The following is a 15,912-nucleotide window of genomic DNA, read 5'->3' on the forward strand; positions in this document are numbered from 1 at the left end:
GAAGCCTTTAACATTGGTCCGGTTCCTATAGCAACGCCCCACCGTTCCGACGCTGCCGCCATGTGAAAGCTTCTGACGAGAGGTAAAGAGTGTGTGCGTGTTCCAATGAGACTAGAGTGTGTTTGTGGGGGGCGGACAAACTCCGACTATTTAAAGTGAACGCGTATGCTGGCCCCTGGAACTGGGGTTTATGCTAACAGCTAGTGGTAGAGATAGAGTTAAAACACCAAAAGGGGTTCCCGTCCTGAATGGGTTAATAAAGTATTCAATCAATGAATGAATGCATCAATCAATCAATCAATCAATCAATCAATCAAAAGGGGCACCACAGCAGAGCGACTGACCTGCTGTCTCTTCTCAATCTCCAGCTTCATGCGCATGCTCAGGCACCTCAGTGTGTCCTGGAAGGTCTGTCTGAGTGTCCTCTCCATTAGCACCTTATGGAAGGCCCCCACCACACTGCCACACAGGAACACCACTGCATTGGACAGGAGCTGGAGAGAGAGAGAGAGAGAGAGAGAGAGAGAGAGAGAGAGAGAGAGACAGAGACAGAGACAGAGACAGAGACAGAGATTATTTATTTACCCATCTAAAAATGTGAGTTCATACAGTAGATTGGCTATTTTCTGCAAAGAGGTTTGGGGTGGGAGTGGGGGGGGGGGCAGACCAAGTTCTGTACAACTATAGGGGTTTAACCACTTGGTTAACTGACTGAAAACACACATGAATCCAACACAATGCTACTCAATGATAGAGCCGTCCAACAAGTACATGAGGCTAATATGAACTCCACAAAATTGTGTTGCAGATTAAGCCTGTTTTAATCTGCAACACAATGTTATACATTATGTAGTGAGATGTCTCTACTTCAAATCTCTCTCAACTAGGGGGTCCTTGGACTGATAAAGCACAGAGCTGAAACTGGGTTTCAAGAAAGGAAGTTGGTATTGGTTTGGATCTGGGGGTTGGAGTCAGAGGTTCACAAACCTTTTAACTTCAAATAAATTTGATTTGATTCCAAACTAGTGAAAATGGCACATCTACACGGTCACAACACGTCACAGCGCTATTCAGCGCTTTGACAAAATGTATGAAATTTCTTAGATTTTGCATTTTAGAAATGTATTGTTTTAGTAATTGAAAATAGAATGTAGTGAAGGAAAAATACGGGTCGCGGGTCATACAAATGAGTCCACGACGCACAAATGGGTTCCGACCCACTGTATGGGAAACACTGGCTTAGATTAAGCATTTTGTGTCTGTGTCCAGGAATGTTACGCTGAATAGAAAATAACTAAATGTTATTACGCTATGACGTGGACATTCATAACGGGTGGTTTAGTTTTGACACCCATGTGTTTACATGCACACACCAAATCAGATCACTTCAGTAATGTGGTTAAGGCAGGAAATCAAATAAAGGTGGTTACGTTTGTTTGTTAATGTCATTTCTGCAGTTTGATATGAGCCAGTGGTGTGAAAGAACTACTCACATTTTTAACCCAAGACAGTAAAAGTACCAATACCACCTACTGTATGTCCTGTTTCTGTAGCGTGAGGCAGCTTGATGTACAAGACTGAGACATTACAGTACAGTACAGAATTTGTGTCTTCAAAACCTCAAACTGTAAACTTATTTTGTAAATTCTGTAGACTAATTCAACTAACCCCGTTTTTAGCGCTAAATTCTTGTACATTTGACAGTACACCTACAGTCTCTATAGCCATTAAAACAGGTCTTTCAGATTTTTCATAATCTATCTTGATTGGCTAAGATTGGCTTCCAAAATCTGCAGGACTGCTCCGTTTTTAACAAAATGCCTCAAATCATTAACACAGCGTGTGATTTCCGTGAAACTTTGCACACACTGTTTATTCGTTCTGGAGGTAAATAAATACAAAAAAGATCTACATTCTTGGACTTCGTCTATTCTTGGAGCCTTGACTGCTCGGCAACTGTTACATGTTAATAAACAGTATTACCATGTTTTTGTGTAAGTCAGTAATTTGATTGGACGAGGCGTTTAAAAGGGAAATGGGCTATTTCAGGCAGGGCTACTTTTTGGAAGTATACGATACACGTATCATTTCTATTTGCTTCTACATGTGGATGGTGGATGTGTGCGCAAATTAAGAACGTATATAGGGTCGTTTTGAAAGAGTTACTTGAACCATCCAGGGTCTTGTCCATGAACATACGCACACTCACCTGTTGGGCCAGATAAGGGACGGTCTGGTGGTTGAAGACGGTGAGGCGCAGGCTGAGGACCAGGATGTGGGACAGGGAGGAGATGACACTGAGCACCACAGCGTACCACAGCTGGAAGGGCAGCATGGTGTACACCGTGAAGATGATGAAGAGGAAGAACGGCACCTATACACACACCGGGAGGACGGGCGGTAAATCGCTGCTGTCGGGGTGGATTCAAGTTAAAATAATAGCAAAAACAGAAGCTATATAAGCCTATATAAGAGCTCGGGTGACGCTGTGGTAAGGTGGCAACCCTGGTGCATCCGGCTTCGCCGGGCGTCTATGCGAACCACCGAACACAATTGTGGTATAGTGCCAAACAAACAAGTCGTAAGTGCTCTAAGCAAACATTGTAAAATTGGCTGGCAATTACGTCATAAGTGCTCTAACAAACATTAAACACCCCATAGACTTGGGTGCCATACTGTATGACAATCTTCAAAAGTCATTGGAGGGCCCTCAAAAAATAAATAATAATAATAACTAAAATAAGCTATGGTGTTGGCCTATACCTGGTCCCAGGGGAGGACGAGTTTCCCACTGAAGATGAAGGTGTATCCCATGGTGAGGTGTGTGGCCCACACCACCAGGCCCAGCAGTCGTCTCCATCGCTGGGTGAGAGTCTCTGTGCACACCAGCACGAACACAGCCAGGAACACACACAGGCTGCAGCTCACCACGGTCACAAACGCACAGTGTTCCTCCGCACTCTGCAGGACACACACACACACACACACACACACTTGTGAGGACATCCTAACACACACAGGCTGCATCGCACCACACTTGCAAAGATTTTGTATTTTCTTCCACATTCTTCCATGGAAGTGCTTCAATGTTAGTCACTGGGAAGCCTGAGGTGAAGAAATTCCACAGAAAATGGATTTGGAACTTAAGAAGGGTAAAGGTACCAGTTTGCCTGATTGAGTCCTCTCTCTCTCTCTCTCTCTCTCTCTCTCTCTCTCTCTCTCTAAACAGTGGACGACAGCCAGACAAATTCCGGAAGTGCATTATTTGTCAATGGGACCCGGCAACTACTGCCGAATGCCGTTGTTCTCCCGCTGTTAAAACGCACTCTCTGCGCGCACACGCAGGAATACACACAGGCCGAAAAAGAGCGAGACAGGAGTCAGGACGCTAAACCCTTGATTTTCATCTCTATCTGTATGTACGCACGTACGCACACACGCACGCACGCACACACACACACACTTTCTGTCTGTGAGCACAGCTGTCCTGTGCTCTCATTGGCTATAATATGGACATTCTCGGGGTGCCATCGACAATCACAACCCCGCTCATACTGTATGATGTCCAGTCGGCGAGAGAGTCAAATATTAAACCCGATAGATATTCAGAAACGGTCAGGAAGGCATCGGCGAGCGCTTTTATCGCCTTTTCTCGCAGAGCCTTTCACACACAGCTAGCAAAACGTTGGCGATCAAAGCCCAAAAACACACAAACTGTAGTCCTGGCAGACCAGAGAATATGGGAGAATATACTAACAGTGGATGCACTGTAGGAGAGCGCGCACACACGCACGCACGTGAAACTAAGCACTGGGTTTTAAAAGGGACTGGTGTATTTTCTTGTCTTTCCTGTAGACATTTGAACTCTTTATACACTTTGTGACTCAGAAGTCAGTTCAACCAACAATTCCGCACATGCATTCAGTAGAACTGTTACTTAATTTGAAACAGTGTGGAGGAAGTGGCTTGAAGGGAGCGAGCTGTCAGGGGTTAAATGAGCAGATCACCCAAAATGTTTTATTTTCTATCAATTACACACACCTTGAATTCATGGAGATTGTTTTTGTTGTTGTTTTTGTCTCATTCCTGAACCAATGATTCCGTGTCATCAGTCAATTGGAGACTCAGATGGCGACTCTGGATGGCCCACGTTTGTGCCACGTTTAGTCGACTAAATATCCTAAGATTTTAGTCCACTAAGTCTACGGTTTATTTTGTCGACAAAAAACATATTTTCCCAGGTCGATGGGGTCGTAATGGCAGCTTTAACACCATGTTGAAAATAGCCAATCGAGTGCAACCAAACATTATAGTTCTACTGGATCTCTTCTTCACTAGTCCCTCCCACTAGCTTTTATTTGTTGACGAAATTGTCAATATATTTGGACTTAGTTTTACTCATCATAACTTAAAGGACCACTTCACCACTTTTCAACCTATCTTCATATAATTGACTTTGGTCTTGACTCTTTACTAATGTTCATGATAAAATACCACATATACGAGACACAGACCTTGTAGACTTTTTCCCCGGCATTTTATCATGAACATTAGTGAGAGGATCAATTATATGAAGAGGTTGAAAAGTGGTGAAGTGGTCCTTTAAAGGGGCATTCCACTCATTTTCAACATTTTACTATGTCATTAATATACCTTAGAGCTGTTGTGTGGAAATAATATAAAAGCCCCTCCATTCTGTGTTTCCTAGAACTGTAATTATGAAAAAAATCATTAACATGGTGAAACACATCTTGATGACATCATCAAGATGTGTTTCACCATGTTAATGATTTTTTTCAGACCTCTAGTTCTAGGAAACACAGAATGGGGGAACCTTTTTATTATTTCCACACAACAGCTCTAAAGGTATATTAATGACATAGTAAAATGTTGAAAATGAGTGGAATGCCCCTTTAAGTAATTATTTAGTTTTCGTCAGTGAAAAAGGTAGTCGACAAAAACTCCTTGCAACATGCAACTACTTGCAAGTCATTGCAACCATTATCCCCAATGGCAGTTGCAAGGAGTTGCATTGGTGTGGTTGACTGTTTTGTTGCAAGTTCCAGTACGGCTGGTCGGTGTGTGCACTGTGCAGTGTGTGCACTGTGCAGTGTGTGCATGGTCATGTGGCTGTGAATGAGTGAAACAAAGGAGAAAGTGAGAGAATGAGTGAGTGGGAGGCAGAGAGAGAGAGAGCGAGAGAGAGAGAGAGAGGGTGATGAAAAGAGCGAGAGAGCATCGGAAGGCTAGAGGCAATGGAAGAAAAACAAAGCATGAGAGAGAACATGTGGCTGAAAAGGTCACACGTCAGGCATTCTAGTTGCCGTGGTAACGGTGGAAGTGCTAACACTTTTGGGCTCAAGAGTCTCATATCAGCCTTCATGCTTTCACTTCTAGGCCTGTGAATCAGACAGCAGCCAATCCAGGCGGAGGAGGAGGAGAAGTGGACAATTGCAGTAACACTGCCGAGAGACAGTGTTGCCAGATTTTTGTGAGAGAAACAAGCAGACAGGTCCACGGCAACAAGCCCCAAACGAGCGACTAGGCTGCATGATCACATATACAGTATAGGAGGGCAGGGTACCCTCCTATTCCCAGCTTTGTGTGTGTTTGATTGGCTGAGCATGGAATGTGATGTATGATGATGTAAGATAAGATGAGTGTGACATTTCATTATTTGAATCCTGACATACTAAAACTATGATAAAAATGTTTGTCGACTACCTACTACTTTTTCACTGACAAAAACAAAATAAAAGACGATAGACGATATAAATTACATACATAAAACAGTTCTACGTCATTTGAAAGGGCCATGCCAAAATCCGTTCTAGAGTATAATGAAATTCAAATACCCACAAAAAAGGCCCTCTGCACCTTCTCTGTTGCCCAAACATACCGTAAGTGTAGTTAAAATGAGCACTCTGTGCATTTTACTGCTTTGGAGGTGGGTTGCTTTGGAGGGCCACTTGGGAACAATGGGCTTGGCCTGGATTCCTGTGCACCGCTGCCTTTCATCACTTGTCTATGAGTGGCAGTGAGTGGAGACAGTTATATAAGTTGTCAGTGACCTCCTGACAGCCATAGAAGCCCGGTGGGTCAGGGTGGTTTTACAATGACACACTACACAACACAACACAACACTACACACACTGTGCTGCTGACGTTGGCACACATTCCCTCTGAACTCCACCAAACCCCTGGCAACTATACACTGCCTTTTCACTGTTCACCTTTTCACTGGTGTGTGTGTGTGTGTGTGTGTGTGTGTGTGTGTGTGTGTGTGTGTGTGTGTGTGTGTGTGTGTGTGTGTGTGTGTGTGTGTGTGTGTGTGTGTGTGTGTGTGTGTGTGTGTGTGTGTGTGTGTGTGTGTGTGTGATGCCGTGCGTGCGCAACTGACAGTTAGAGCAGAGGCTTCGTTTAATTGGGAGATCGATAAAAGACAGACAGAGATAGAGAGAGATAGAGGAGAGAGAGAGAGAGAGAGAGAGAGAGAGAGAGAGAGAGAGAGAGAGAGAGAGAGAGAGAGAGACAGAGAGACAGAGAGAGAGAGAGAGAGACAGAGAGACAGAGAGAGAGAGAGAGAGAGAGACAGAGAGTGAGAGAGAGAGAGACAGAGAGACAGAGAGAGAGAGAGACAGAGAGAGAGAGAGACAGAGAGACAGAGAGAGAGTGAGAGAGAGACAGAGAGACAGAGAGTGAGAGAGAGAGACAGAGAGACAGAGAGTGAGAGAGAGAGAGACAGAGAGACAGAGCGAGAGAGAGAGACAGAGAGTGAGAGAGACAGAGAGACAGAGAGAGAGAGAGAGAGACAGAGAGACAGAGAGACAGAGAGAGAGAGAGAGACAGAGAGTGAGAGAGACAGAGAGACAGAGAGACAGAGAGAGAGAGAGAGAGAGAGAGACAGAGACAGAGAGAGAGAGAGAGAGCGATAGAAGACAGACAAAGACTGAGGAGGAGTGATGGAGCGCAGCAACAATGGCAGGAAGGTGACGACAGATCTTCCAGCGGAGCATAGCAACATAATCTGTGATGGCAGAGTCTGCATTTTCCACTGGGTTGACGGGAGGGCATAAACCTGACCCAAGTAGGGTATGCATGTAGGCTACCGTTACTGTAGCTGTACCCATCGCCATGCCAACATCAACAGTGCGACAGCAAATTGTCGGGAACTCGCCGCGGTCCCGGCCCATTCCTGTCGGACATTCAATAGCGGCGTTTCTATAAGGCCAACAAAAAGGCACGTGTACCAAAGAGACATGCAGACACGCGCACGAGAACATTGAAAGACAAAAGCACAATTCCGTTGCACATGTAAACCACACCCTTGATGTTAGATAAGGTAATTTATATGGGTGTGTGGATAATAAGAGCGAAACGTGACACACCCTCGGGTGCCTCGGTCCACAGACTCCCATTAGAGGCCCCCGGCCGCTTCCCATCCCTTCATCTCCACAATACTAACCACTTCACCAGGTGCATTGGTCAAAGTGAGGTCCAAGGGTTGGTTGATTGATTGAAAATGTTATTCACAGTATGCAGAATGGGTACATTTCAAACGAAGCACAAGTCAATACAAACACTGTTACTGTGGACGACACCATGATTACACTTGTTTACAACAGGGTCCACCATTTTCAATTCATCAGAACATTTAGAGACGAACTCATATACACTTCTAAAAACAAATTGATTCATTGATTGACTGATTGATTGATTGATAAAGCGAAAAGGATCTCAGACTTTATTTACTGGGGCCAGTTTCGAATTGCAGCCCTCTGTAGGTGCCCTTTAAGAGCGGTTTTGAAGGAGTCAAGGGAATATTCACATGTCTTAATGGCTGTTGGTAGGGCGTTCCACATTTTGGTGGCATAAGAGCGAAATTAATTTAGTCCCTTGTTTGAGCCGAATCTGGGTTGCACATGGTTTGTGGAACTCCATCTGGTGTTGTGGGTATGGACTTCGTTGACATTAAGGAAGTATTTAGACAGGTACTCATGGGTATCTTTAGGTGGTGTAGCGAATCTTGTGGACCAGACCCATTACAAGATGCTGTACTTGTCATCAACCCTAAGCCTAAGTGATGGATCTGCAGATCTGCAGCCCAACAGTGTCCTTTAGGTACTAATTGCCCTTATCCCTGGCACCCCTCAGGCCTCACATTCCTCTCATTAGGGCCTGGACAATAATTAACAGGGCTGCTCTCTCTCTGTGTGCGTGCGTGCGTGCGTGCGTGCGTGCGTGCGTGCGTGCGTGCGTGCGTGCGTGCGTGCGTGCGTGCGTGCGTGCGTGCGTGCGTGCGTGCATGCATGCATGCATGCATGCGTGCGTGCGGTCATCTGGGAGTGGAACTGGAAGGGATTAGTGTTTGCGTATTAATGTCAATTGTTGATTAATTGGACCACAAGGGTGTGTTTAATTTTGATAGATGCTAGTTAGACACAGTCAGTGAGTGTACAGGTCCATCTCAATGAATTAGAATATTGTGTAAAAGTTAATTTTCTTCCGTAATAGAATTCAAAAAGTGAAACTTTCATATATTCTCAATTCATTGTGCACAAAGTGAAGTATTTAAAACCTTTTTTTGTCCGTTTGTCCGTTTTTGGCGTACAGCTCATGAAAATCCAAAAATCCTATCTCAATGAATTAGAATATTTTACGAGACCACTAGAAATGCCGATCATCTGAAAAGTATATTAATGTATGCAGTTAATACTTGGTCTGGGCTACTTTTGAACAAATTATTTTATCAATGGGGTGTGGCACAGAGCCTGTGGCACTGTTGAGGTGTTATGGAAGCCCAGGTTTGCTTTGATAACAGCCGTAAATTAATTTGTATTGTTCAGTATTGTGTCTCACACCTTCCTCTTTACAATACAACCTAGATTCTCTGTGGGGTTCAGGCCAGGCCAGTTGGCTGTTCAGTTAAGCACAGTGATACTATGGTCAGTACTAGTAGTTTTGGCTCTGTGGGCAGGTGCCAAGTGCTGCTGGAAAAGGAAGATCAGCATCAACATAAAGCTTGTCAATGTACAGAGGCACACAGTGCTGTAAAATATCATAATAGATGGTTGTGTTGAGACTCTGGACATGACAAAACACAGTGATGATTTAGGCCATGTTATCTGCTGGTGTTGATCCACTGACAGTGAAAACGTAACAATGGTTTCAACACAGCCATCTTTTTCGAGTACACTGTGCTTCAGTATGTTGACAAGCTTCATGGAGATGCTAATTTTCCTTTCCAGCCAACTGGCCTGACCTGAACCCCACAGAGAATATAGGTTGTATTGTCAAGAGGAACGTGTGAGACATATACAATACAATACAAATTCATTTACGGCTGTTATCAAAGCAAACCTGCATGGGCTTCCATAACACCTCAATAGCGCAACAGGCTGACCACCTCCAAGCCACTTTTACACAATATTCAAATTCATTGAGATGGACCTGTATGTTCACATACAGTATGTTTTGTTACTTAGATTTGTTTTTCCTTGACCACAAATGCTAAAAACAGTCTAGGGCTTACCTGCCGTCCTACTGCATGGTTTCAAATGTACAGAATGTTATTTAGATAGCGTGTTGTTTATACAGATGCTACATGTAGGTTTGATGTTTACCTGCTATTCTGGATTCTAATTACCCAAACTTTTGACCCCGTTCGATTGTTGACATTGGTTCATGTAATTTACTCTGATGTCACTCAGATAACAGCATCTTTTAAATTTGATGAATTGAACATGGTGGACCCTGTTGTAAACAAGTGTAATGCTTAATTGGGTCGTCCACTCACAGTTAACAGCCTTTGTATTGAGTTTGTGCTTGAAATGTACTGTAATTCTGCAAACTGTTAATACAATTTTCAATCAATCAATCAATGATGTCAAAACTGTGTGTGTGTGTGTGTGTGTGTGTGTGTGTGTGTGTGTGTGTGTGTGTGTGTGTGTGTGTGTGTGTGTGTGTAGAGTCTCACCAGTCTCAGGCTGAAGAAGAGGATGAGCAGGACACCACAGCAGAGCATGGACAGGCCCAGCAGCAGCACCAGAGGCTGGTACTGGCTGATGCACGAGAACTTGCGGTAGAGAGCCTCATGCTTCAGCTCCTGGTCATTCAGCAGGTACTTCCCCTTGGCTGGCATGATGGCTCACACAGCTGCTGCTGCTCGCTCACACCACGGGCATAGCACTATAGTGCCCAAAGACACTACACCAGTGTGATGTCAGTCTGTTAATGCCAGCCTGAGGTGCGTCTGAGGGCAGGCGTGTGTGTGTGTGTGTGTGTGTGTGTGTGTGTGTGTGGTGGGATGTCTCTGGCGCTAAGCCTAGTTGTAAGTAGGTGTGAGTGTACACATGCAAAGGCGCGTTTGTGCCTTGGCATGTGTATGAGTGAGAGTTTGCGTGCGCGTATGTCTGTTGAGGGTGCAAAGTTCCGTTGAGTAGAAGCCACAGATGCTGCCGGGTTCACCAGTTCACACAGCTCAGGTGCAGCTCGTGTTTTTCTCTCTGCGAGGCTGAGGCATCTTAAACCAAGTCAACAGTTTCACTGTTGTGCTCCGTCTTCCTCGGTCCCCCCCCTTCGCTCTCTCTCTGTGTTTGTGTGTGTGTCTCTCTCTCTCTCTCTTTTTTTCCTTTATCTCCTGTTGGGTGTTGGCAGGCGGACCTGGTTCATCCTGTGCCAGCAAGCTAGTGTTGTGGCTGCTCCCTCCACAGGGGTTTGAGTAATAAGCCCGGGGGGGAGGAGGGGGCTTTCAAGAAGGAGGAGAAAGTAGAGGAGGGGGAGAGAAAACGGGGAGGCCACAGCAGGGACGGGTCATGGAGGGGATTCCTCTAGGATGCTGTATGTAGCAGCAGCGGCAGCAGAGAGTTGCTCACCATCGTAGCAACTTCAACAGCTATGAGACCTGAGGAGGAGAGAGATTAGTTTAGTTCATTTCAATCATCTTTACCAGTATACATAGCATTATACATCAACATAACCAAACTGTAACATAGTTAAAGGTGATGGAAAAGGAATAGGCTGAAGCTAAAAAGCGTATATATGCCTATCCTGTGTGTACTGTACATTTTACTGTACGTTTTGTTTGACAAAAAGCAGTCGCAATGAATGCAGTGACGTCATCAAAGGAGAAACAACAGACGTCATATGGCTCTTAAACTCCTATCCCCGGGCCCAGACCTAACCCACTTTTGGTGTGGCAATCCCATGGAAGTTAGCCATGATGACAACAACCAGCCTAATGGTCTCTATGGCGTGGTTTAGTGAACAACACACCCCCGTAGTGGGGGATGAACTCATATACTGTACACTACAGTACTGCCGCAAACCACACTGGGTTCACTTTTGATCTCACTCAAACTCACTTCACCAAGCAGATAACTTGGGTCAAGGGTGGATCCATCACCGTTTTCAGCTTATAGGTTTAATGACTGTTGCAGTCGCCGGGCAGAAATCTTGTGCAGTATCTCCAATATTTAAACTTTTTAATGGTTTATCGTAAATTAAAGCCCTACTTCGTCATACAAGAGAGTCGCTCACAAAGTATTGAAAATAGCAGATTTTCAAGAAAAGTGGAGTGAACGGCGCCCACTGTATCTATATCAGTCACATGACGTCTTACGTTGACATTTAGGGCTCCATCTTGCACCACCCTTATCCCTTATCCCTAAATGTATTTATTTACTATTTTTAAAAACATTTTAAAATAGTTCAACTAGCCGATCTACATCGAGACATTGTGAGCTTGTAGATCGGCTACTTGAACTATTTTAAAAGGTTTATTAAAATAGTAAAAAATGTAAAATGAGTTTAGGGATAAGGGTTAAGGGTTATGATTATTTTGTGGGAGTCGCAGGCTGAACAGTACAGTTTGATATATTGCCTTGCAAGGATGCAATTCAAGTCCCCCAGTGCCTTTGTTTCTGTGCCTACACTTTTGTGTCTCAAAGAATGGGCTCTCCCCTTAAAGAAAATAAAGTCACACTGACTTCTAAGACAACAAACCACTCCCTCTTTGTTAACAACACCAATAGAGCCTTTTCATGGTGGCCATATTGGCATAAATAGTCATGTAATGTTACTTCCTTCACCGGCGTTACCACGGCTACTAATTAAGAGGCTCTGTTCCATTTGGGTCAACCGGATTCAGGATGCATGTTGGCTCACTGGGAAGGCTCTCTGCTACACTAAATGGAACAATCATTGAAAGTTTGTTTCAATCAAACACAAGCTATTTTTGAGGCCCCTCCTATGTCCTACACCAGGGGTGCCCAAAAGGTAGATCGCGATCTACCAGTAGATCACAAAGGCTGTGCAGGTAGATCGCATGACATGCCCCTAAAGAATATTTAAAAAAAAAAAATGTTTGCATCTGCCACTTGAATTAAAATTATTTTTAACCCATGTCTAACCAATGACTAGTCTAAACTAAGTATGCACCCCCAAACCCACAATGCACAATCTTATAGTTTCAAGAGTGTTGCTGTGCACAAACGTCGGTATGATTACAAATTAAATACAAAAAACGCTACCTATTCCATGACTATTTTCAGCAATGGTATTCGGTGGGTAGATCTTGTTGAGCTGGTCATTTTTAAAGTAGCTCTCAAGTCAAAAAAGCGTGGGCACCCCTGGCCTAGAGCCACACAGGCTACACACCCTGCCAGGTGCCCCTGCCTGGGGCAGTGGTTTTCAACCCTTTTCACATCAAGGCCCATTATTTATTCGCCATGTGAACCTTCAACCACCATTTGAGACCCAAAACTTTGAATATTATGTTGGATAAGATTTTGTCCACAATTCCATGCTGGCTGTATTGATTGTATTAGAACTGTGACAGGCACTGTAGTATAATAAAATGCATAGATAAATATCTGAGCCTCCTGTCATAAAGATGGCTCTGATCAACCAGGATAGGTGCAGGTGGTCTTCCTGAGTGATAAACCCTCACAATGTGTTTATACAGCTGCCTATAATTAGCAACTTATAGAGATAACCTGCAGATAGCCTTTAGACCAGGGGGCCCCAAAAGGTATAGCCAGTAGATCTATATCTATATCTACCAGTAGATCACAAAGGCTGTGCAGGTAGATCACATCACATGTGCCTAAGGAATATTTAATTTAAATAGTGGCATCTGCCACTTGAATTAAGGTGACTTGATTGACATCAAAAGGGTCAGCTCAAACCCACAATGCAATAGGCCTATTTTGTTTTCAAGAGTGTTGTTGTGTACAAAAACATTGGTATAGCATTACAAATTAATACAACAAACCCCTACCTATTCCATTTCTCCCGCTCTATTTCGCATTCCAAGTGCATTTGTCTTATATGTAATGCCAGCTCCGGTATTCCAAAGCCTCCTCTGCCTCAGATACATATTTAAACTATTTTCAGCAATGGTTTAATAGTTTTTTTTGGTGGGTAGATCTTGTTGAGCTGGTCATTTTCAAAGTAGCTCTCAAGTCCAAAAAGTGTGGGCACCCTTGTCCTACACAAACATTAAATTCCCATTGACTCCATTGATTGAATGGAGAATTTTACGTCACAGTGTCTATTTTATGTCATGAATGATGATGTACGATGATAAGAGCGCCCCTCACTTCACAGTCACACGGGTGTGATTTTTCATATTATCTTGGTTAGGTTTACATTTTTGAGGGGCGCTAGCCCCTCACAGGTGTAATGTTTGTCTTTACTTGCGCAAGCAGAGCGTGCAAGTAATGTTGTTTGTCCGGTGCTCCGATGCGCATGTCCGTGGCTGCGTATGACGTAAGGATTAATTTGTGCTTGATATGGCATTGGTTTCAGATTACATACATGTATACATAGGGGCATTTCCTTTAATCCACCCGACACTGAAACATATCTTTATTACGTCACCATTGAGAGCCAGTTATACCCTGGCATTGGTACATATCTTCATTACGTCATACGCAACCACGGCATACGCATACAACGACCCAAGTAACCACAGTATACTACTTCCTGGCGACCAGGAAAGTGAGGAGGTATTTAAAGAATCGGTTTATTTGGGGGTCAACTTACAAATTACATATACATTAGTGTTTCCTGCAGGAAAAAGCTTTGGTATGGTGCTGGGCACGGGTGGGACCTTCTGGCGTGCGTCATCAACAATGAAGGGAAGATTTACGTCATAATGTGCCTCATTACGTCATATTGTCTCTTTATTGTTAATGGCGTTTAATGTTTGTGTTGGCACCGTTTGTTTTACTTCACCATTACATCACGTAATCAACATGAGTTAGACTTTAATATATTAGCGCCCCTCACTTCACACGGGTGTGATTTTTCATTACGTCAGACCACAGTTGATTAGTCTATATAAGACCTTACACCACTCAGTTCACACGGGTGTGATTATTTACTAACACAGTGAGCAGTGCACCATGACTAGTACAGTAAAATATCTCTCTTACTGCTGTCTACCTTCTGGCATACAGGAAGTTTGCTTAGTGAATCACAGGCTATATGCTATTTACACATCTGACATGGATGACAGGCTCTGGTAGGTAGGATACTGTCAAAGTCACAGATCCGCACGCACACACGCACGGACGCACGCACGCACACACGCATGCACACACACGGCGGGGGGGACATGCATTAGTCCGACGTACCAATAGTCAGACATATGTGGTTAAGACTCACTCGTGGCGTCCGTGTGCAGTTAGGGACTGGTTAGGGGTACAGTCAGCAATGTCGGATTATTGGGACGTCAGACTAACACTACGCACCCTTTGGGGGGACCCTCGTCCACATTCATGCACAAACCTTAATCCTCACGACAAGTATGTAACTATGTATTATGGCTAATATTGTTAAGACTTACCCTAAAACCTCATTCTAAAGCTAACCGAACCAACTGAGAACCAGTAAAATGTCCTTTCAAAATAATATATATAATAATGTCCCCAGGTGACAGTAATAAAGTGACAATTTAAGCATTCTTAATAGCCTCTTAAAGAAAATAAATGAAATAAGACCATTACTGCATTGGCAGTAATCAACAAACTATTAAAACTGGTCAAACATTGGCCAAAATGTCAAATAATAAGAAAGAGACAAATATTTTGAAAATAGCCGATCTACAAGCTCACAACACAATAGGTACCTGTGGGAACCGTATCGAACTAAATGTAATGCCTCAACCTCGACATTCAAAGTGTTTTTCAGGGTTAGGGTTGTTGTAGATTAAATAATCTTCCAAAAATGAAGGATTGACAAAGTTCTTGAGGGTGAAGTATTGAGAATTTATTGAGAAGATACAGAGAGTAAGGAACAGGCCTCCTTGCCTATTCCAGCAGCCCCTCCGGGCACAAGCCTCCTCAACCCTATTCTCAGACAGTTCTTATAGTCTTGTCTTAACAGAGATGCTATACTAAATGTTCATATAAGGATCTGTGCTAAAGATATGGGCGACACACAAATAAGTATACATTCACTGACAGCGTGGAGGAGTCAGGTCAGCTGATAGATTGACAACTGCAGTTCAGTTAGAATGAGCACATTGGTGAGAATGCTTTGCTGACTAGTCCCTCAATGAGACTGAATGGAAGGCAGAGAAATACACAATAGTGTTATAGTGCATATATTTAGCAATGTATTTGGCATTCTAAAATATCCATTACAGGGTCCCCAGATCAAATATGATTCAAATCAAATAATCAAATAATATGGGAGGTCACGGCCTGAAAAGGTTGAGAACCGCTGACATAAAGCACTCAGCAGGACCAAGACACAGGCGGTTGAGGCAGCCTGTACTGTACTACGTACAGTATGTGTGAAACGGTAACAAGCGAGCCGTTATCATCCAAGTTCCCCCAGGGAGGAGGCTGTTATCACCAGAGAACACCGAAGACCTTCTCCTTTTCATGCAAATGACCCTAAAAG

General features: G+C 43.7%; 1 protein-coding gene and 1 long non-coding RNA gene across 3 annotated transcripts in view; both read right to left on the minus strand.

Moving 5' to 3' along the window:
• adcy7 (adenylate cyclase 7) overlaps positions 1 to 10,523 on the minus strand; it is a 60,665-nt gene extending 50,142 nt beyond the window's left edge. For both annotated transcript variants that reach the window (XM_079496742.1, XM_079496741.1), the window contains exons 1-4: positions 9,977 to 10,523; positions 2,764 to 2,961; positions 2,210 to 2,374; positions 345 to 494 (exon numbers count right to left, since the gene is read on the minus strand). In XM_079496742.1, coding sequence (XP_079352868.1) covers positions 345 to 494; positions 2,210 to 2,374; positions 2,764 to 2,961; positions 9,977 to 10,141 — 678 coding nt within the window. In that variant the 5' untranslated portion in view covers positions 10,142 to 10,523. The remainder of the gene's footprint in view (positions 1 to 344; positions 495 to 2,209; positions 2,375 to 2,763; positions 2,962 to 9,976) is intronic.
• A 226-nt stretch (positions 10,524 to 10,749) lies between these two features.
• The window catches only part of LOC306919989, a 53,954-nt gene continuing 48,791 nt past the window's right edge, over positions 10,750 to 15,912 (minus strand). Inside the window, exon 3 of the long non-coding RNA XR_013789598.1 lies at positions 10,750 to 10,903. This is a non-coding gene — a long non-coding RNA (uncharacterized lncRNA). The remainder of the gene's footprint in view (positions 10,904 to 15,912) is intronic.

This window comes from Electrona antarctica (genome assembly GCF_951216825.1).
Source record: "Electrona antarctica genome assembly, chromosome: 3".
NCBI lineage: Eukaryota > Metazoa > Chordata > Actinopteri > Myctophiformes > Myctophidae > Electrona > Electrona antarctica.